General features: G+C 36.9%; 1 protein-coding gene across 2 annotated transcripts in view; it reads left to right on the forward strand.

Annotated features, from left to right (window-relative positions):
- The window catches only part of grm7 (glutamate metabotropic receptor 7), a 217,327-nt gene that overhangs the window by 152,480 nt on the left and 40,830 nt on the right, over positions 1–24,017 (forward strand). For both annotated transcript variants that reach the window (XM_079889895.1, XM_079889896.1), the window contains exon 8: positions 15,147–16,082. In XM_079889895.1, coding sequence (XP_079746021.1) covers positions 15,147–16,082 — 936 coding nt within the window. The remainder of the gene's footprint in view (positions 1–15,146; positions 16,083–24,017) is intronic.

Consider the following 24,017-nt stretch of genomic DNA (forward strand, 5'->3'; position numbering starts at 1 on the left):
AAGACCCCCTCCCCCCACCCCCCGTCTAATAGTTAATGTCATCTAAGTCAGTTGGTCATTAACTCAAATTAAACCTTGCCAGAGCGATCTAGACTCTGACGTGGACACGAAAGGCATTGCATTATCCTTCTTATTATACGGCTACTAGGTCAATTATACCATTTAGTATATACAGTACAGACATATTTGACTGCATAATGCTGCGATTTAATATTAACTAGGCTTTATGATGATCATATATTTACAGTGATATTTACAGTCACTACAGTGGACAGCTATTCAAAAAGCTTATACAATTATTTAGCTTAAAACATATTGTAACATCAAGTAACATCTAAGGAGTCATATCATTGTTATCATATCATTCCATGTATTGATTTTAGATTGGGAGGAAATTCTGTTTAATCATAAGTCCACTAAATTGGACATCATGCAGCTATATTTCAGCTACAATTCATACTATTACTGTGACTGTTGTTCTTGAAAATACTTCGTCTGTAGTAAATTTTTTGTCTGTAAATAAATGTATTTGGGTTATTAGAATGTAATCTGCAGTTACATCACAAAAAGTAATCTGATAACGTAATGTGCACTACTTGAAATTATTTACTAGGTACGTCAAATTAGTAATCTGATTATGAAACGCATGTTACTTGTAAGCTTTACTTGTTACATTAAAAAAATCCATAATGTATGTTTGTAAAACAGTTTTTACTTTTACTTTATTTTTTAATAAATAATTATTTGATATTTAATAATTACTCATTACTTGGTTACACCACATGACATTAAATTAAAACTTTTGATTAAAATATAAACTTTTCTTTTCAAAACATCAATGATTTATGTTTGTAAAACATAATTTTTCTTTTTACCTATATAATTATGTATTATTTAATAAGTCTTTGGTTACACCGCATGACATTTAAATGAAAAATATGAAAAAGTTTAATATTAAAAACTTGGTAACACTAGTTTAGGGTTCAATTCTCATTATTAGCATGCATATTACTGGGATTTTGGCTGTTTATTAGTACTTGTAAACCACATATTAATGCCTTATTCTGCATGACCTTATTCTACATCCCCAAATCCACCCAATACCTAAACTTAACAACTTAATAACTATTAATAAGCAGTAATTAGGAGATTATTGAGATTGTAGAGTGTGACGTGTCAGTACAGAGCTCATATTTCCAAAGAACGTGCTATATTAACTTATTAAACTATATTTTGAAAAGATTTTTCTTTTGTTGTTGATCGCGCCGTGGATGTTCTTGTGAAACTTTTTTGTTGAATGAAATATCAGTCTGTTAAATTAGCTTTAGCGTTCATTGTCTAACAACAACTGCAGCCCCCTAGCAAGATCGAGGCCAATGAACGTCTGTCACTTTAGACATGGCCTCCAGCATTCAAAACCCAAAACAGTATGAGCCGAGAATGGAGGAAATATGCTAATTCCTCTTTCAGACCTGGATCCATTAAGCAAAAGAACATACTAGATTCATGAAGAAACTATCACATAATACATTTCCATAATCACGGCCCTTTAATCACGCCATGTTGCGCCAATGCGCTGCGCAGATTTATGCAGTGGCACCCGTGTGTCGAGGGACCTGCTAAAAGAGGGGTCTTCCTCCACGCTAGTTAATTAGCGTAGCAAACACTTGAACGAGGAAGCTCTGAAGCGTACGCGAGGTGTCAGATCACATGTGCGTTGCCAACTGACAAGGCGGCAGTGTTGGAAAAGTAAGCACCGTGTGACACAAGCCAGGGACAATTACCGCGGCGGACAGTTTTGCAAACTCATAACGACAACGTTTGGATGGAAAAGAAATAGAGTATTGCCACGCCTCTCAATAGCGCTACTAGGGTAACGTAATTAGCATTGTGACACGGCTTCCCACACTTGAACTAATCTGCATCCCGTTTCTCGCTCTATGAGTGTGTTGAGGAGGAGGTGAGCTGATGAAGAAATGAAGAAACCAACCAGACCGAAGGCTAAAGAGTTAGATCTCGTCCAGTATCCATAGCAACAGGGCCGTTAATCTCATTAGGATCGCCACGAGTAACAGGACAGAGTATGGTGGCCCCCAAAGTCCAAATTACGAGCGTCATGAAGCCTGGTGGGAAAATTGCTTTGGGTGGGAAGCAGATATCAAGCTAATTACTATTGCCCCTTCATTGCAGATGCGATGGAAGGAAGGCGAACGTTAGCGCAGTGCTAACTACGCTTAGTCCAGCTTGTGTAGTAAATAGATGAGCCCCGAAGGTTGTCACAAAGGTACAGAGTCAAAGTTTAAAACCTTGACCACAGATGTGCCGCAGTGGACGCATTTCTGCATGCTGTGTATGAGAAAGAAAGCGAGAGAGAGAGAGAGCTTTAATTCCTGGTTTCTAAGCAACTAGAGAGACTGCTTGGCACCTTGCGGAAAACTCTGAAACCTCCCTTGTGTGATTTACTACACACAATATCTGTATGGGTTTGTTTGGAGCTAGAATAGTTTGTGCTACTGACATGAATGATAATTCAAATTGGCTTAATTCGACAAAGAAATCCCACAGACTCACAGAAAAGGATGCCTGCCATATCTAGAGACCGGAATGCCCTAGCAACCGCATGGCAACACAGTTAAAATGACTGTAAACACCTTAGAAAAAGCATTGCAACATTGTGGCAATTGCCCATATCACCTTTGTAATGTGGTGGTGAGTATTGCATGAGCAAGTTTTGTTATTGTTTTTATACTTATTCGCCTAAAATTTGCAGCTATTAAAAAAAAAAAAAAGTTTTGTTAAAAAAAAGTATAAATATTTGGTGAAAAAATATGTATTAATTATATACTATTATAGTATGTATTACTATTTTGAATTACCTTTTATTTTTATGTTTTCATTTTAATTTTAATTTACATTTTAGTCATTTTGTCATGGGCTTTTCTAATTTTTTATTAAAATAATTCTATATAGTTTTTATTGAAAAGTTTTTATTGACAAGGCGACATTTCACATTTTTTATTATATATATTCCACAATTCCGACTTTTTTTCTTGCGGCTCCAAGTTTACATCTCAAAATTCCAACTTTTTTTCCCTCGCAATTCCAAAGATTAGGCCTATATCTCAAAATTCTGACCTTTTTCTCACAATTTTGAGTTTATATCTCAAAATTCTGAGGAAAAAATGTAAATTGTGAGTGTGTCAAAGTCATATAATTTTTTTTTTTTTTTTTTTTTTTTTACACATTGTAAAATGTTATATGGTACGAACCCACATAAACACCTACAAATGAATAATTCATCATATTTGTAGAAAATACTTTTTTACTATGCGTGTGTACACTCATGTATTCAAAGTGCAAGAACATTTTTACTTTTTACTTTAGCTTACACTGAAAAAGGGCCATTCACAGACAAAAACCACTCACATTTTCTTCATCAAATATAAAAATGTTGTTAATATGTAATGCAAAAACATTATGTCTTACTGTGTAGCCATTGGGAAGTCTATTGTGAGTCCCCGGTCAAGGTTACATGGATACATTTAATAATATTATCCACCTGTCTACTTTGCGGGATGTTCTCCGCCGGGCAAACACTAGCTCTTTCTTCACCCTCAGGCTAACGTTATTTAAGCTGTCACCCCACCTATGACGCTGGCCTGCCCACCACCATGATTTATTGACAATTGTGCTTGACTCACAATTTAAATGCAGGGAAGGGAAGAAAAGGCCTGGCTGGGCCCGATAAGAGAAGAAGGCTCTGGGAATAATGAGGGCCATCTTCACCTCCTCTCTGCATTGCTAAATACACTCCGGACCAGCTTTCCGTTCGGCCTCGGCACTCCCAGCACGCCGGGGCATGAACCGAGTGATCCGGTGGAGCGTGAAAAACCCCGAATTTGAGAACAGAACAGCAGCCATGGGACAAAACAACGCAGTTTTAAATGTCACACACAGCCTGACTTTAGGAGGCAATTGAGTTTCCCTGTAGGTTCGCAGAATACAGTTTGTTTCATGTTTAATTCAATGCGTTATTTGCCGTTTTCATAAATTGTGAAATTCACTAGCTAACACTTTTTCAGTGTTCATTTCTCACGTGCTGCTGGTGATTTTTTGGGGAAACGTGGTTTAGGATGTTTTTGTCAATGTAGAAATATTGTGGTTTATAGGTCATTTACTCGTTCTGAACCTTGAATGACTTGTGATAACGCAATGAAACGTGACAAGTTAGTGCGGACATCCTTTTTGGCAAGTGTGTCATATGAAGAAATTATGAACACATGCAAAAACAAGAGAGAACCAATGAAATATTTAGAACTGATCATGTTGTTGTCAGTGTGTTGTTGTTTTTTTACCACTTTTCACCTCTACTGTATATATATTTGAGTATTGAAAAAAAATTTAAGCTATCAAAGGACATAAAGTGCCATAAAGTGTGATAAAAAAGAGTTAATATGACTCATTATGCGCTATATCCCAAGTCCCAACAGTTTTCTGTGAGGGAAAAGACTGGAATCTAAGTGATTATTAACTGATAATCTTTCTCTGCCGTCGGCGGTGAACTGCTGCGACAAGATTGAGTCGAGAACAGGATCAGTCAGATTCTTGAATGAATTATTCAGATTGCTTTTATGAACTGGGACTCAAAAAACAGTTTATTCATGAATGGAGCATTGCTACAGTAGCTACAGTACATCTCTCATAAACTCCCATGAACTGGAATGACTTTGGGGTGAGTAAATGATGACAGAATTATTTAATTTCAGCGTGAAGTATTTCTTTAATAAAAAGACTGAAATAAAGATAGTTGTTTGATTCAAAGACATCTTAATCTTGCAGAGTGACGATGCCCTATTATAATAAATAGAATAAATCGTTCAGGTTCATTAGCCTAAGAATTGTAGCGGCGTGGTATAGTAATAGGCATAGCATACGCATGTCTGTTTATCAGTGTTTATGATGACTGGAAGCAAGGTTAATCTAAGTCAGGTGTATTTAATTTTTAAATATAGTGCGAGTGAGATGTGTAAAGAGACACATTCAGTTCAGTATTTTAGCCAATCCAGGGCTGTCAATCGAATAAAATTAAGCATAAATATGAATTAGTCGTCAGCTCTGCTAAATACATTCATGTCGCCTTCGTGTTATTGTGTATTGTCACTTCAGAAACGGCATCTGCGCCATCTTTGTAAAAGTTTTAGTTACCTTCTTTCTTCATCTCTGATGCCATCATTCTTAAAGTCCCCATATAGTCAATGATTTTATCCCTTAAAACTCACCAAAATGACATATTTAAACGTTTTTTCCTTGAAAAAAAAAAAAAAATATTCATGCCTTAAAATAACTTGAATGTAACTCTACACTCTTCCCTCATTTAGAATATGCAAATGAGCCCCGCCTCCACTCACTCCATCTCAGAGATCCACTGGTTGACGATCACACGTTGATCTGATTGGTTACAAGGTAGTTTTTGATGTCAGAAACACCAGCGATTTTTGAGACAATGAGAAAATACTCAGTAATGCTGTCAACTTATGAATTTGCACATGGTTTGTCTTAAGGCGAGACACAGCAGGCAAAAACATAGTTTTTTTTTTTTCACTTGTCAATTTTGAGATTTTGGGATATTTGTCTTCAATAACATGTCTTCTTTCAGACTTGTGGTAAAAAAAAGTCCGAAATACACATTTAGGTTTTTATTTTACTACACTTTGTCTGTTTGCGTCTGTAGATTTCTCATAAATTAAACAAAAGTTGGCGTTGTAAATCATCCCGCTTCTCCGCGATCACTGTCTGCACCCTGTCATCACATACATCGTTAGAAAGCTCTCTCTCTCTCTTTCTCCTGTACAGTGCTGTCGGATCCAAATATGGTCATTTCCTTTTTATCAGCAACCAATCGTGAAAGTAAAAGGGGTGAATGCGCAATATCATTGGCTGATATAAATCTTTAAAGCCCGTTTTCTCAAAATGACTTTTCTCTCATACTCCAAGTCCGAAATCTCCACTTCAGTAGCACCTTTATACACCAAACTCTCCAGTCTTGTACCTAGTTATATTATGAAGACATTTACAGAGGGATTTGTAAATATATTATTCCTATCCTGATTTATATAATATTTTATTTCAAAACACATGACGAAAATCAAATTTTTAAGGCTATTGACAGTATATTCTGATTTACAGGATAACAAAAGTAGATATCCATAAATCCCTCTGTAATTTTTTTCCCATCTAATAATATGCGAACACAATGAAAAAATAATTTTGAATGTGGCTTTATCCAATACTCAGATTTCGTTTTTTTTAAAATATATGCAAATTAGCACATATTTAATAAGATAATACCTAATTTGCATGTTTAACCCTCTGAGGTCGGCAAACGCGCCGGCGCGTTTTGCTGGATTTTCTCCACATTGTAGCACTATAAACTTAAATTACTCCGTCATTTATGGTCATACAGAAAAAAGAAATATAAAAAAAGAATCTGTGATATTTCTACTTTTGTATGTGTCCACTTACAATCAAATCAAAACATTGTGCTTTTGTAAAATAAAGAATATAAACAGGGTGTGCGTTCTGCCTCTCCGTCGCGGTGAACTTTTTTTTCTTGAGCACGTCTATAAACTGAAACAAAACTCAGCGAATACTTGTCACACATTTATGAGCCATACACCTTTATAAACATTTAAGTGTGTACTTTTAAATGATCGGGTTCAAAACGAAAACAAATATTTTCTGTTTAAGTAATTTGTATAAAACCAACAAGATGTCCAGCTTCTCAAACGCTTGCTCATTACAGTTAATTTGGCCACGCCCACTCGCGCAAAAGATATTCACATGCAAATCTCCACATGGAACGCGAACGCGCTCGTTACCTCAGAAACAAAACACCAAAACACTTCACTTCACTTTTCGTCGAGTTTGAAAGACGCGCCTGAGCTTACATTGGATTTAGGCTACCTCAGAAGAAGAAGAACGCAATTTGAAGACAAGAAAGATTTAAGGTAAGAAATTCTTACATGTTTGTTATTGTTGCATAAATGTCACGTTGCAGTTGAACTGTTGCTAGATATATGGGGAATATTATAATATTTAGACCCGTGTTTACTGTTAGGCCTACTGTGTTTGTGGCTATCTGGTCAAACGTAGATATGTATATGGTAACCATAATGTTTTATATTTGAGCGCGATCGCGTTTGAATGTATCAGATTTTGCAGCGCGATCGCGTTTGAATGTATCATTTGAAAATTTGAAAAGCAAAACACCTCAAACGGCTTCATGTTTTTACTATTATCTCATTTTATATCATCATAACGAATGGAAACATTCAAAGTAACATGATAATCAATATATTTTTCTCTAGCTTGGTTGTTACTGAAATATTTTTATTATTATTTTACCCAGCACTGCGCATAGCCTATGCCTACAAGGCACAACAAACCTGGTGTTCATTTACTATATATTGTTGGAAACATTTGTGTGTGTGTGTGTGTGTGTGTGTGTATTTTGTGAACTTTAAAAAGCAATTTTAACCAGAAAAATCTAATATTTATTTCCAAAATCGTGCAGACCTTTCTCTTGATATCAGTATGTTCACTTTTTTTTCAGGGCCCAGATGAGTCCTGCCGACTTCAACATTCACATGAGTCTCTGGAACATGAACATGGTAAAGTGAAAATCAAACACCTTGGAAATTGAAGGTATGTACAATGTTTTTAGGAATGGCACAAAGGTCTCTGTCTTTCAATAAGTGCTTTTTTGCCATTTGTTGTGTCTATTTGGATTATGTTGTGTAAATAAATCCAAACAATTTAAAAGCCATTCTTTTTTAAATCTCCTCATTTACAGTATTGTGCAAGGTTGCTCAGAATGATGGGCCCTGATAAGCTCCTAATAGGGCCATTAGGGAGGTTCTTTGTCTTTCTCAGGTGAGAAAAGCCTTACATATTAATGAGGTTATCCGCCCCTTCGCATAAGGCTTATTCACACAAAACACGTCGTAAAATTTTTAAATCAATATATTGTCTTCTCTGAATGAGCAGTCAGGGTGATTTTCACATAGTTTTGCAGCAAATATTCTAGGCTACGTCATACAACTTTCAAAAGTCTTGTGAAGAAATAATCAGTAGGGGTTTCATGGCCTTATTTCAGTGAGAATTTTTTTTTGTATTTTCACAAACCACGCATAAATGTCATTATCTCAAAACTACAAACTTTTACATACATGCTGTTGATATATTATTGTAGCAGGGTTTGTGCTGAATACAGTGTAATTAGACTTTAGCCATGAAAATGTCACAAGTAACAGAAATAACCAGAAATGTCAGAGCATGTCAGAACACCTCCAGGGCCCAGAAAACAGCTCAGACCTCAGAGGGTTAAACATTAAATTACAGAAAACTTGTAATACATTTTTTTCTCATCTTAATGGTAGGTAATCAACTGGGAAAGTTTCATGGTGTTCATCAATTTTACCCTATTCACCTGTAGTGTCTCGCCTTAAAGCATATTAAAAACACCACATAGACATATAAACAACATTAAAAACTTCTTTTTTTTTTTTTTTTTTGCCACATTTGAACTTTAAAGCTAATGCATATAATTTCTTGATATTATAATACTCACATTTGTCAGTTGATCCCCCCCCCCCCCCCAAAGAGTTAACACTGCCACAAAACGTTGTTTGTTTGAGAGGCCCAACCAGGCCAGCATAGCAACAGCGGCTCAACCAATAAGGTGAGCTGTAGGCGTGGCTATCAGTTGGTCTGACCAATGAAAGATGGGGGGAGTGTTTATAAACAGAGAACCTGTTTATAAACAGTCATTATTCTTTCAACTCCAGAAACTGGAAACTTCAAACCTGCAGAAATGTGTCTGTGCTCACTTTAAACTAACTCAGAAAGTTACAGTAGTCGACAAATGCTTGAACTAAATTGGTTCAGGGACAAAAAAACACTTGTCAGTCTGTTCCTGCCTGGATTGCAGCCTGGCAAGTTTTTTTGTTTTTTTTTTCATCATCTTGTGTACTTTCTAAGTAGTTTACATTTAAAATGTGTAGCGAGACAGCTAATCAGTCAAATCTGGGAACCTCATGGTGTGTATGCTCCGAAAAAGCGGAGGCAATCTGTCGCTGAGGGACAAGTAATTGACTTCTGTTGTACCAGTGTCAGTTCTGCTGTAGTTAGTTTGAGTTTCTCAATCTCTCAGCCGACATTTTTCCAATGACTCCTAATGGCCTTCCTTCATGAGTGCCTGCTAGCCACCAACCCCCCAATGTTCGGCCGACTGGAAGCAATGATAGCAGATGATACAAGATCTGATTCGCCCAGAGGTAGAGATTGCTCTTTAAATAGAACTGTAGCTCTGCAAATCAAGTGTGGGGACTTTGGCTTGTTCACTTGTAACTTTGTTTTTGACCTTTTCTTGAACAAGAAAGGAGGCCCAGATTAAAGAACTCAAGCTAGCGGAAAAATAAATTACCGGTTGTCAGAGGAAGCTGGAAGCTCAGGTTTGAAAAGTGCTTCGAACTCAGGTTGAGGGTTGTAATGTATTCCTAGTTCTGCTTTGATTCAGGTTGTTTGACTGGAAAACAGCTTTAATGATAATGCTACGCCTTTCAGTACAGAAAACAACAACTCCTACCTGTTAGCCTGCTAGCGTGGTGGCTCAAAGCTTTTCAGCTGTGAACTTTTTATTGTTGTACTTTCGAATTAGTTTTTAACTACTTTCAAATGTACATTTCAGTTTACTTTTAGTTAGTTTCACACTTCCCTGCAGTCTGGACAGTTTCCAGGTGTGACCTTTTCTGTTTTCTAAGGTGGGGCAAGACTTAGGGCAACATATAGGCTGCATCTGAAATCGGATCCTTCCCTACTACATAGTAGATGAAAAACAGTAATAGCTAAAAAATTCCTGGAAAATACCTACTATTTCCATCGAGAAATAAGTGCTGAACTGATTAGGCCACGGGAGAGGATTTGTGAAAGGCAACCGACGCCGTAAGTCACATGACAACTACAACAACATCTTGATGAATGTTGTACATTCGGATTACGATTGATTTTTCACAGGTGTTTTACGCGTATTTTGCATTGTGTCATGATTTAGGGTTAAATTAAATGTCTATATACTTATTGGATAATGTCCTGGCAGAAAATTACTAGTACATTTTCTGTTTTTGTACTGATTTTTTTCTTACTGTGTGTTAACAGCATATCGCCACCTTCTGGTTGGATGGCTTTTCGCACAGTCAGTCGGTCAGATTTGTTTGAAACATTAAATCATTTAAAACTAATGTTTCGCAAAATTATTCACTTTTACGAAGCGCGGAAGCGTGTTTTGACAATGCACACTCTGCAATGCATTTTTTTTTTTTTTTTTAAATCTATAGACAATCTACAATAACCTTAAATACACAGTGCAGAATCTCAACCAGTTTTTAACTTTTTCCCAGCCAGTGACAGAATATTCCGGATTCCGTGTTTTCACTGTTATACGGTAGGGGGCGCTATTACACATCTTCTGCAAGAGTACTGAATCTCCCGATCAAAACACAGGTGAAGAAGAAGCAGAAACAACTGATATGTAAAACAACATGAAACACCATATAAATCAAATCTGCCTAATGTTCCTGAATGAAATGTCGACCCAGGACGAGCTCTAATCCATCTGTGTTTTGATCATCATTCTGAATCAGATCTGGATGTAGTCTTTGACAAAAATGTGATTTTTTTTATAAAACTTACTTTGATTAGCTATCTTCATCACTAGCTTCAGTTGGTATTTTAAAACTTGTTTTCAACTTTGTTTTTGTTTACTTGGCATTAATTCTGATTTGGTTTAAGATGAGTTTTAAATCATTAGTTTTAGTTTACGAAAACCTTGGCTCAGAGGAATGTGTGGTATGGTAACACTAACGTAGGGGAGTAATTCTCAGGTTGCTTTCCTGATAGTGACATCATCTGAGCAAACGCTTCAATAATTTAGAGCAGCACTGCTGTCTCTGTTCTATCAGAAAGATATTTGGTGTTCTGGGTAAATAATTGATTCTGCTCCGACTGTTGCTCCTGGCAAGCTGATCTCATGAGGGTGTGGATGTATGCGTTTTTCATCTTTGCATGTACGTGTCATGCTTTAGCCATCTGATATCATGATAGCTTTTTTAATGGAACTTATGGGAATAGCACGATTTTTAGGCTCATCGAAATGCGGATATTTATGCATAATATTCTTAAATTGAAATTCATTTTGGTAACAAACATGATGTACAGTAGAGTCGTGAAATGAAGTTTCATCTATCCATCCATCTATCATTCTATCTGTCGTTCTATCTATCTATCATTCTATCTATCTATCTATCTATCTATCTATCTATCTATCTATCGTTCTATCATTCTATCATTCTATCTGTCGTTCTATCTATCTATCTATCTATCTATCTATCTATCTATCTGTCGTTCTATCTATCTGTCGTTCTATCTATCTATCTATCTATCTATCTATCTATCTATCTATCTATCTATCTATCGTTCTATCATTCTATCATTCTATCTGTCGTTATATCTATCATTCTATCTATCTATCTATCTATCTATCTATCTATCTATCTATCTATCTATCTATCTATCTATCTATCTATCTATCTATCATTCTATCATTCTATCTGTCGTTATATCTATCATTCTATCTATCTATCTATCTATCTATCTATCTATCTATCTATCTATCTATCTATCTATCGTTCTATGTATCTATTGTTCTATCGTTCTATCTGTCGTTCTATCTATCTATCTATCTATCTATCTATCTATCTATCTATCTATCTATCGTTCTATGTATCTATTGTTCTATCGTTCTATCTGTCGTTCTATCTATCTATCTATCTATCTATCTATCTATCTATCTATCTATCTATCTATCTATCTATCTATCTATCTATCTATCGTTCTATCATTCTATCATTCTATCTGTCGTTATATCTATCTATCTATCTATCATTCTATCTATCTATCTATCTATCTATCTATCTATCTATCTATCTATCTATCGTTCTATCGTTCTATCTATCTATCTATCTATCTATCTATCTATCTATCTATCTATCTATCTATCTATCGTTCTATCGTTCTATCGTTCTATCTATCTATCGTTCTATCATTCTATCATTCTATCTATCTATCGTTCTATCATTCTATCTATCTATCTATCTATCTATCTATCTATCTATCTATCTATCTATCTATCTATCTATCTATCTATATATATATCGTTCTATCTATCGTTCTATATATCGTTCTATCTATTGTTCTATCGTTCTATCTGTCGTTATATCTATCATTCTATCTATCTATCTATCTATCTATCTATCTATCTATCTATCTATCTATCTATCTATCGTTCTATCTGTCGTTCTATCTATCATTCTATCTATCTATCTATCTATCTATCATTATATCATTCTATCTGTCGTTCTATCTATCATTCTATCTATCTATCTATCTATCTATCTATCTATCTATCTATCTATCTATCTATCTATCTATCTATCTATCGTTCTATCTATCTATCGTTCTATCATTCTATCATTCTATCTGTCGTTATATCTATCATTCTATTTATCTATCTATCTATCTATCTATTGTTCTATCTATCTATCGTTCTATCATTTTATCATTCTATCTGTCGTTCTATCTATCATTCTATCTATCTATCTATCTATCTATCTATCTATCTATCTATCGTTCTATCGTTCTATCGTTCTATCTTTCTATCGTTCTATCATTCTATCTATCGTTCTATCGTTCTATCTATCGTTCTATCGTTCTATCTATCTATCTATCTATCTATCTATCTATCTATCTATCTATCTATCGTTCTATCGTTCTATCTATCTATCTATCTATCTATCTATCTATCTATCTATCTATCTATCTATCTATCTATCATTCTGTAGTTCTATCTATCTATCTATCTATCTATCTATCTATCTATCTATCTATCTATCTATCTATCATTCTGTAGTTCTATCTATCTATCTATCTATCTATCTATCTATCTATCTATCTATCTATCTATCTATCTATCTATCTATCTATCTATCTATCTATCTATCTATCTATCTATATGTCTGTCTATCTATGTATCACAGCCATTTTGTGTATCCCCTGAATCTCTTTATATTTCTTTAGTAAATTCCTCTTCCTCTCATTTTAATTCAAATACTTGTCATGAATTAAAAAGGAGCCATTTCTTAAATTCTGAATCTATCCAACCCCGATGCCCGATAAAGGATCGCCGCATTGTTGCAAGAGAGTCGGATAAAAAATAAATAAAAAAAAACAACGACAAGAAAGGAGATAAGATGGTGCAAGGAATTTAAAATAAGATTCAGAGAGCATGGACGAGAAGAAAAGTCCTCTCATTCTTCCTCGTGCCTCTCCACCCCGACCCCTAGATGGGATTCAGTGGCTAAATTAACTGCGCTGTCTTTCTGCTTTTGTTTGGGTGACAGAACGCTCTCCGTGTCCAATCAGCCCGGCTCCGGAGTGCGTCATCTGGATTGATGTGGCTTTTCATTACGCCGTCTCCAGGTGTCAGTCCGACATTCACACCCACGGAAACAGCGAAATGCTCTGTGCTCCTGAAAGCAGACACAACCCAATAATAGCCAGGTGTAATAGGATGTTACTCTGCAGCTAATTTCCCCTGGCTGTCCTCTGGTAAAGCCATCAATACCAGAGTTTGGGTGTTAGAGTTGTTTTCAGTCAAACTATTCATTGATAGTTTAATAAAGCATAAACAAATTGATGACAGAATGCTCTTAAAAGGACCGGATCCCTCTTAAAAGAAAACCTGGCCTTTTGGGTGAACTGTTCCTTTAAATGAACAATTCCTTGTTTGTCTGATCCTGTGTATTTTATTCTATATTTTCATGCAGGCCTCTTGTTGAAAGTGAATTTTCTCCACTGAATCCAAACCTGTAATCACTGCGAAGTTCACTCAGTGTTTTTAATGCTCTTTTATTATGTTATGTGATTTATTCACGCATTCCAAAAAGCGGCATTTCCCACATTTCTCTCGCCACCCTCTTATTGCCTGTTTTCATTAAGATGCACCCGTCTCCATGGTGATTGTTGCCATGAAGGGCTAAAAGAAATCATTGGTAATCACACTGCAATCAGCAATGTTTGAATGAAAGGCATGAAATTCAAAGTGCATATTAAGGGAGGTATAAGGGAGTGGATGGAAAGCAATGAGCAGGCTCAAAATTGTGCAGTTTTCTCTTCTTCCCTGTGATCACACTTAAAAGCATTCACGCCTTTTAATGGGTGTGTATAATTAACTTGTTAAGAAAACAAAAAAGGGCATGTTGGTTCTGTTGCTCTTAAAGTATTTCTTCTGAAATTGTAATATAAATTCTTACAAAAAAAAAAAAAAACAGAGCTTTGCATGACTTTGAAATGCACTACCAGTCAAATTATCTGATATTTTCAGAGACTTTTTGATCTTTTTGACACACAGTCATGACATGAGAATATATTATGATTTATTTATTTATTGTTTGTTTGTTTGTTTAGTTTAGTTTAGTTTAGTTTATTTTTTATTTAGTTTAAAGTTTTGCATTTTTTGGTATTTCATTTAGTTGTTTTGTATTGTTTTGTGTTTTGGTTTGTTTTGGTTTTTGTTTAGTTGTGTTTTGTATTTTTTGTGTTTTGTTTAGTTTAGTTTTGTTATGTTTTGTTTAGTTTAACTTTTGTTTAGTTTTTAATATTGTTTTGTTGTGTTTTGTTTATTTTTGTTCTGTTGTTTTTGTTTTATTTTTTTGTTTTGTTTTGCATTTTATTTTGTTGTGATATTTATGCATTTATTTATTTTTTATATTATTTATTTTCAAACATTTAATTTTGATTAGGATTTTTTTTCTTCTTTATTATGATATAAGGGCTGATGCATCACCCTGATATGTTCACTTCATACCAAAATAAAAATAAAAAATCAATTTAAAATTCAGAAACTCAAGACTCGAGATTTTAAATAAAGTGGTGTATTCAAGTCATTGTATATGATTTATCCATTTCATTTATTAAAAAAAAAATGACAATGTCATTGACCAACATGCTGATTTGTCTCCATCTCTTTTTAGATCGATGACATGCAGTGGCCCAACGGTGAGATGGAAATACCCAGCTCGGTCTGCAGTCTGCCCTGTAAGACGGGTCAACGCAAGAAGATGGTGAAAGGCATGCCGTGCTGCTGGCACTGCGAGCCCTGCGACGGCTACCAGTACCAGTACGACGAGACGTCCTGCAAGCTGTGCTCGTACAACATGCGTCCCAACCCCAACCGGACGGCCTGCCAGCCCATCCCGATCGTCAAGCTGGAGTGGCATTCTCCCTGGTCCATCATTCCCGTCTTCCTGGCAATGCTCGGTATCATCGCCACCATTTTCGTCATGGCGACGTTCATCCGCTACAACGACACCCCGATCGTAAGAGCGTCCGGGAGGGAGCTTAGCTACGTTCTGCTGACCGGGATATTCCTGTGTTATATCATCACCTTTGTAATGATCGCCACACCGGATGTGGCCGTTTGCTCCTTTAGACGAATCTTCCTTGGGTTGGGAATGTGTATCAGCTACGCCGCTCTGCTCACTAAGACCAATCGAATTTACCGGATCTTTGAGGAAGGGAAGAGGTCGGTTACTCCGCCTAAACTGATCAGCCCGACGTCCCAGTTAGCGATCACGTCTAGCCTCATCTCCTTCCAGCTCTTAGGGGTCCTCATATGGTTCGGAGTGGATCCTCCGAACACCATAATCGATTACGACGAGCAGAAGACCATAAACCCCGACAAGGCCCGAGGGGTTCTCAAGTGTGACATTACAGACCTACAAATCATTTGCTCTCTAGGATACAGCATCTTGCTGATGGTAACATGTACGGTATATGCCATCAAGACGCGAGGCGTTCCGGAAAACTTCAACGAAGCCAAACCCATCGGCTTTACGATGTACACCACTTGCATCGTGTGGCTCGCCTTCATTCCCATTTTCTTTGGGACGGCACAATCTGCAGAAAAGGTAAGGCTTGATTTTGTACTTGTTTACAATGCGCATCCGTTTTTCGGTTTCAACTAGTATTTCCGTGTCACTTGTGTTTGTCGATATTTCACAGAGAGAATTGAAATTCTTTCGTTATTTATTCACCCTCATGCCGTTCCAAACCCAAATGCATGTACTTTGTCTGTGGAAGAGAGAAAGAAGAAAGTTTGAAGAATCTTCACAGTTTTTCCAGACAAGCTCTGGAACGATGATCAAATCATAGAGTAGATTGCGTCCATCAACACCCCTAAAGCTTCACAGTCGTTAACTCTTCATGGGTTCGATTCGGCAATGTTAGGCAGTTTTGATCTCTATGTTTTGAATATTTGATGATCGCGTTAGATTACTGTGCGTAAGCTATGCTTCTATCTGCTCTTTCTGGACACATACACTCTCAAACTTCCCTAAGCCTTTCCTCTGGGGAGAATCCCTGCCACCATTTTGTAGTGCGTTCTACTTCGTCAAGTGGATGAGGAAAGTTTATTTGAACAGACCCTCGACCCCTCGAATTTGACCGAGAGAGCGAGTCTACTCATATGTACACTTCAGTTCATAGACCAAAATGCAACATGATTATGACGTCAATAGCAACTTGCAGTGCTTGCACTTGGTTTACCCACAAGTTATCAAGGGCTTAGTGCGTTCCATTTAAACCCATTACAAGGGTTCGCCAGTAGTGGGCACTCGTGCAACGTAAGCAATGACGCACATCCGAGTGAACGAGACAGTGGGGTGGACTTAAACGCATTATAAGATGCGTAACTGCACCCCCTACCGTATAACATTGAAAATAAAGATTGCTGAGAAAACTTTTTATTTTTATTTTAGTTTTAGTAGTTTTAGTTCTTCAACTTAAACTTTCAGTTAGTTACCAATACAACATTTCCAATGTTCATGAACGTTTTTAAGTTTAACTTTTTCATCTAGACTGAAAAATGGGTGTTGGAAATCATTTTCACTTAGAAATTGCTTTCACACATATTTACAAAGAAATGGCAAGTAACAAATCGAATTAAACATTAAATGTTTGAAGCAGAAAGACTGAAATTGCAATTGCTTGTTAATGTACTCGCTTTAAAAATTTAAAAAAAAAAAATTTTAGTTGTAGTTAATGACAACAAAGGTTTGTAGTAAATACTTTGTAGTTAGTATTGGGAGTAAATATTTGTATTTGATTCTATAGAACAGTTTTGTCTGGTTCTCGAATCTGATTGGCTGAGAGTGTTTTCCAGCCGTGCGATGTTCTCCCAGTATCAGCACTCTAACCGTTTCACCGTTTGTATCACTCCACTTGCGGCGACTAACATGGTGGTCAAGCAAATCCACCATTTAAAAAAAAAAAAATACTGCTGTTGTTATGTCACGAAATGTAGTTTTAAGAGGTTTTTTTTTTCGGCGAGAATGTAGTTAATTTAATATAATATATAATCACAGCCGTACTGCTACTTGTATGATATTGCTCATTTATATACAACTTTGAAAAAATGGTAAAATACTGCAGGTCTGAAATGAATCCTGTTTAACCTTTTCAATTAAATGAAGGATCTGAAACAAGTGATTCAGTGAATCAACTGTTCATATAATCATGGACAGCGATGTTGTTGGACAGCGATATCAGCCAATAGAATCGCTTTCGGTGGGGGATTGAATCTTGCACAATAACGTGAAGGTAAAATGAACTGAAGCAGAATTAATGTAGATCTTTTACTGGTAGGCTTTTTTTTTTCTTTGTAAAAATCTGATTTGCATCTTTTTAGTCCAAGCAATTGAAAGCGTATTGGTGCGTAAGTGTCACCCCTTCTTTCATTTAGTTTTGGCCATTTTCCCGGGGCGTGAATGTTTTACTCTCTATAATTCCCTTCAAGACAGCTAAGAGTCGCATGGTTTTCCACTCAATTTCAAATCCATTTGCGGGCTGATGTTGCCGTAATGGCTCTATTTTGCGATACCTGTTTGCAAGCTGCAGGCAATCTAGACTCCGGCTTTTGTACCTCTAAGTTCATCCATTTTTCATCCCTTCCCGAAGAAATGAAAAATTATATTTCATCACGGGGAGAGCGCTGCCATCTCTGGGAACAGAAGGGCAAATAGGTATTAATAGCACAGTTAAGGATCAGAATCAATGTCCCACAACAATCTTTTAAAAGACATTTATTTAGCATAAGGACATTTGCTCATTATCTGCATATGAGACGGACGGCTCGGCATTTTTCTCCTCAGTGCCGAGACTGAAAAGCAATTACCGAAATAATAGAGCCAGCTGATTTGAGCCTGTACCGACGTCAGATACGATGACGGGCTCTGACACCAAAACATTCCTATTTCTTAGAACCTTTTAATTACGTTTCCAAGAAGACAGAGGATGCAGCTTTATGCCTTGATAAACATGCTATAGAGCACAACAGTCTGGTTCTGGAAATCCCATTCATTTTTTTTTTTTTTTTTTTTCCATAGAGGAAATTAGTTTTACCAGTATCATCCAAACCTTTAAGCACAGACCTATCATGAGCAATTCCCAGTAAAAAACTACATTGCCCATAATCCCTAAAACAAATTCACCAATCATCAGTTATTTTAGTATTATTAATATACTATTGTAATAATTTGATTTAAATTAGCTTTTAGTTACAGTATGTGCTTTTGTCATTTATTAATAATAATAATAATAATAATATAAAAATATTACTATTTTGATTTCAGTTTTAGTTATGGTAATTCTAGTACTTTAAATTATACTTATTTTATTTCAGATAGTTACCAAGGCAACATTTCCATACATGATCGAGTTGGTCTCTCTACAGTACACTCTCAATCTGCTTGGATATTTGTATATATTTGAATATTTTTCAAATAAAAATGTATAGATACAAAGTATTATTTAAACATTTAATATTAAAAGTTAATAATTAAATATATTATATAATTTATTTTAAATATCGGGTGATTGAATGAGCGAGTGAGTGAGTAGAGTGAGTGAGTGAGTAGAGTGAGTGAGTGAGTAGAGTAGAGTGAGTGAGTGAGTAGAGTGAGTGAGTAGAGTGAGTGATTAGTTTATTCATTTATTAGGATAGATTGTGTTTATTTATATATTTATTTATATTTACTATGCTACATATGACATGATCTATACATATATGTTTTGTTTGTTTGTTTTATTATTTATATATAATATGTTGATGCTTTGGCAACATTGTGTTACACAGTCATGCTAATAAAGCTCATTTGAATTGAAAATTGAATTTGAGTAGAGTGAGTGAGTGAGTGAGTGAGTAGAGTGAGTGAGTAGAGTGAGTAGAGTGAGTGAGTGAGTAGAGTGAGTGAGTAGAGTGAGTAGAGTGAGTAGAGTGAGTGAGTGAGTGAGTAGAGTGAGTAGAGTGAGTGAGTGAGTAGAGTGAGTAGAGTGAGTGAGTGAGCAGAGTGAGTGAGTGAGTGAGGTGAGTGTGTGTGTGTGTGTGTGTGTGTGTGTGTGTGTGTGTGTGTGTGTGTGTGTGTGTGTGTGTGTGAGAGAGAGTGAGTGAGTGAGTGAGTAGAGTGAGTGAGTGAGTGAGACAAACATGGACAGAGAGAGAGCAGAGGATCTGTAGACACTGTGATCTACAGCACATCGAGGATGAGGAACACTTTCTGCTCTTCTGCTCTAAATACTCCCGTATAAGAGAAACCTTTCTGCCCAGATTTGAAATCTTGATTCCATCGTTATCTGAACTGAGTGACACTGAGAAAATGTTCTTCTTACTGGGAGAAGATGATAGTACAGCTGCACTAGCGGCTAAATATGTGTTAGCTATTCACAACGCCAGAGACTGCTAGAGAGACCCACTGTATATATTAATTTATGAAGATAGATTATGACTATTTATCTATCTAGCCTATTTATATATGCTACTGTACATATTACATGATCTATACATTTGTTTTATTATTTACATTCATTGTTATTATTATATATATGTTGATGCTTTGGCAACATTGTGTTACACAGTCATGCTTATAAAGCTCATTTGAAATTGAAAAATTTGAAATTGAAATTGAAATTGAGTGAGTGAGTAGAGTGAGTAGAGTGAGTAGAGTGAGTGAGTAGAGTGAGTGAGTGAGGTGTGTGTGTGTGTGTGTGTGTGTGTGTGTGTGTGTGTGTGTGTGTGTGTGTGTGTGTGTGTGTGTGTGTGTGTGTGTGTGTGTGTGAGTGAGTGAGTAGAGTGAGTAGAGTGAGTAGAATGAGTGAGTGAGTGAGTGAGTGAGTGAGTGAGTGAGTGAGTAGAATGAGTGAGTGAGTTGAGTGAGTGAGTAGAGTGAGTGAGTAGAGTGAGCAGAGTGAGTGAGTGAGTGAGTAGAGTGAGTGAGTGAGTGAGTGAGTGAGTAGAGTGAGTGAGTGAGTAGAGTGAGTGAGTAGAGTGAGTAGAATGAGTGAGTGAGCAGAGTGAGTGAGTAGAGTGAGTGAGTGAGTGAGTGAGTGAGTAGAGTGAGTGAGTGAGTAGAGTGAGTGAGTAGAGTGAGTGAGTAGAGTGAGTGAGTGAGCGAGCAGAGTGAGTGAGTAGAGTGAGTGAGTGAGTAGAGTGAGTGAGTAGAGTGAGTGAGTGAGCGAGCAGAGTGAGTGAGTAGAGTGAGTGAGTGAGTAGAGTGAGTGAGTAGAGTGAGTGAGTGAGTGAGTGAGTATTTATTAAACATTTTAAAGAAAGACAAATCCTCTCCAAATACAGATTAAGTGATCTAGAGATAGAGAGAGGAAGACGTAGACTAACATGGACAGAGAGAGAGCAGAGGATCTGTAGACACTGTGACCTACAGCACATCGAGGATGAGGAACACTTTCTGCTCTTCTGCTCCAAATATGCAAATATAAGAGAAACCTTTCTGCCCAGATTTGAAATCTTGATTCCATCGTTCTCTGAACTGAGTGACGCTGAGAAAATGTTCTTCTTACTGGGAGAAGATGATAGTACAGCTGCACTAGCGGCTAAATATGTGTTAGCTATTCACAACGCCAGAGTCAGCTAATTCTCTAGAGAGACCCACTGTACTTATTCATTTATTAGGATAAATTGTGTTTATTTATCTATACATATGACATGATATATACATATATGTTTTGTTTGTTTGTTTTATTATTTATATATAATATGTTGATGCTTTGGCAACATTGTGTTACACAGTCATGCTAAAAAAGCTCATTTGAATTGAAATTGAATTGAAAAATTGAGTAGAGTGAGTGAGTGAGTGAGTAGAGTGAGCAGAGTGAGTGAGTGAGTGAGTGAGCAGAGTGAGTGAGTGAGTGAGGTGAGTGTGTGTGTGTGTGTGTGTGTGTGTGTGTGTGTGTGTGTGTGTGTGTGTGTGTGTGTAGAGAGAGTGAGTGAGTGAGTGAGTAGAGTGAGTTGAGTGAGTAGAGTGAGTGAGTGAGTGAGGTGAGTGTGTGTGTGTGTGTGTGTGTGTGTGTGTGTGTGTGTGTGTATGTGTGTGAGTGAGTAGAGTGAGTGAGTAGAATGAGTGAGTGAGTGAGTGAGTGAGTGAGTGAGTGAGTGAGTAGAATGAGTGAGTGAGTAGAATGAGTGAGTGAGTGAGTGAGTGAGTGAGTGAGTAGAATGAGAGAGTGAGTGAGTGAGTAGAATGAGTGAGTGAGTGAGTGAGTGAGTGAGTGAGTAGAATGAGAGAGTGAGTGAGTGAGTAGAATGAGTGAGTGAGTGAGTGAGTGAGTGAGTGAGTGAGTGAGTGAGTGAGTAGAGTGAGTGAGTTTACAGAAAATGAATGAGAAAAACCCTGCTGAAACCAAGGCCATGCAGTTACTGTTGCTCTCTGCAGCCGAATCAAATACTCTTTGTCGCTGTATCACTGAACCAATTCACCCCATTTTTCTTGATCACTTAATTCACCAGCCTCATTATGCTTAACCCCACAAAAGAATGCGGCTCTTCAAATGCAAATGAGTCTGGAATCCGTGAGAGAAGAGAAATAGCCGTGGATTCCCATGACTATTACCTGAACCCGGTCAGGGGACACAGGAGATGATGTACAATCCTGAGAGGCGAACGGCGGGCTCATTAGAGGGGAAGCAGGCTCATCTGCAGGCCTGACGTCAGCGGGCCGTCCCAGCTGAGAGGAGCTGTGACACGCTGGCCTTTGCTGCTTGTCATTACTTACCTGGCAAGAGTTGTGCGGAATACAAATGAAGCTCTTCCGCTGTGGCAGAGACGCGGATGCTGTGAAGTGCGTGTGTGTGTGTGTGTGTGTGTATAAGCATGTGTGAATGCGGGAAGAGTTGAGTTTCAGGCACAAAGCGAAAGGGGTTTTTGTGTAAGCAAGTTTTCCCAGATCTCACCTAAATGAAAATAATGTCTTGACTCGGCTGCATGCGTGTGCAGACGCTGTGTTTGCTGTAGTAGCGAAAGTAAGGCACTTAGGATTGTTTTTCATGCCTTTTTCATCCTAAGAATGAGTACGGATACAGTACGGATCTGTGTGTGGATCAGAATACATAACGACGGAGTATTTCTGTGTTTTATATATATATATATATATATATATATATATATATATATATATCAATTGATGCACCTCTTGATGAAAATAACATCACAACATTTATTTCCATCAATAGGTGCATTAGTTTTTGGTCAAGATCTTGTATTGTCAGTGCAAGAGTCCAGCACTCTGTAAAGTCTCCTCCAGCACATCCCACAGACTTTCAATGAATTTAAGCTCTGGACTCAGAGGAGACAATTTATGTGAGAAAATTCTTCTTCATTCTTTTACAATCTGAGCCTGATGAATCTTGACATTGTCATCATGGAATATGGCCATGATGTGTCTTCCTACTTGATTGTTAAAGAAATGAGAAGCTACACACTCTGTCAATTAGGGTTAGAAGAACTGTTGCCAAACATTTAAGATGAAACTAATAATCACTGCAAGTTTTTGTTGTGTGTGTGTGTGTGTGTGTGTGTGTGTGTGTGTGTGTGTGTGTGTGTGTGTGTGTGTGTGTGTGTGTGTGTGTGTGTGTGTGTGTGTGTGTGTGTGTGTGTGTGTACCGTCAGCAGTATCACATCTCTCTAACGTGCCATCAATGTGGGGTTTTCTGCTTTCTCTATGAGTGATAGGTTTGCATTCTGCGCACATCGCAAAAAAAAAAAAAAAAAGAAAAAAAAAAGAAGAGAAAAAGGTCTTAGCTCAAGGCCTATCTGTTACATATGACGAATTCACACCACAGTAATCTTTAAAAGATATCTAGCGTGGACAAAATGATCTTATTGAGCAGAGTGGAACCGCAGCTGAATCTGCTGCAGTGTTATGGTTCATTATGATGGAGTACGGCAAGATTTTTTGGGTGCAGACTTCATTTTGGACTGTTGTAGTTTTGTCTGTATAGCTTCGTGATACGAAAATCACAGTGAATCCCATGAAGAAATATGAGAAAATAAATTTTGGTTGAAATTTCAGTTCATTTATAAAATGAAGTCTATTTAGGGACTATTTGAAGTCACTGATAAGAGCATTATTTTTAATGAGAATTGAGAACGTTTTTCTCATTACTGTAATACAGTTGTAACGTTAATCCACTGATGGCGAGTCGAGGATGAAAACCTAAGTGCAGTTTTATTGAAAAATTATTAAAACATGACATAAACCGGAGACTTCAACTTGACTTGAACAGAACATGACAAAACTCACCAACAGCGGGTTACAAAGACAACAGCAAAGCTAGACAAGAGACTATGGCAGTGCACCACGACGGCTATATATACTCAAGTTCTAATGACGTTACAAGACATGTTTGAAAGCAATCAAACAATGAAAAACACATGAAGCAAAGGAAGCACATGCCAAGATTACATGAGGGGCAAGGGATAAGAAACATGACTATGAGAACTTCAAAATAAAAGACATGAACATAAACAGAACCTAACAGACCTGACAACAATGAAC

The sequence above is a fragment of the Squalius cephalus genome (genome assembly GCF_949319135.1).
Source record: "Squalius cephalus genome assembly, chromosome: 13".
Taxonomy (NCBI): Eukaryota; Metazoa; Chordata; class Actinopteri; order Cypriniformes; family Leuciscidae; genus Squalius; species Squalius cephalus.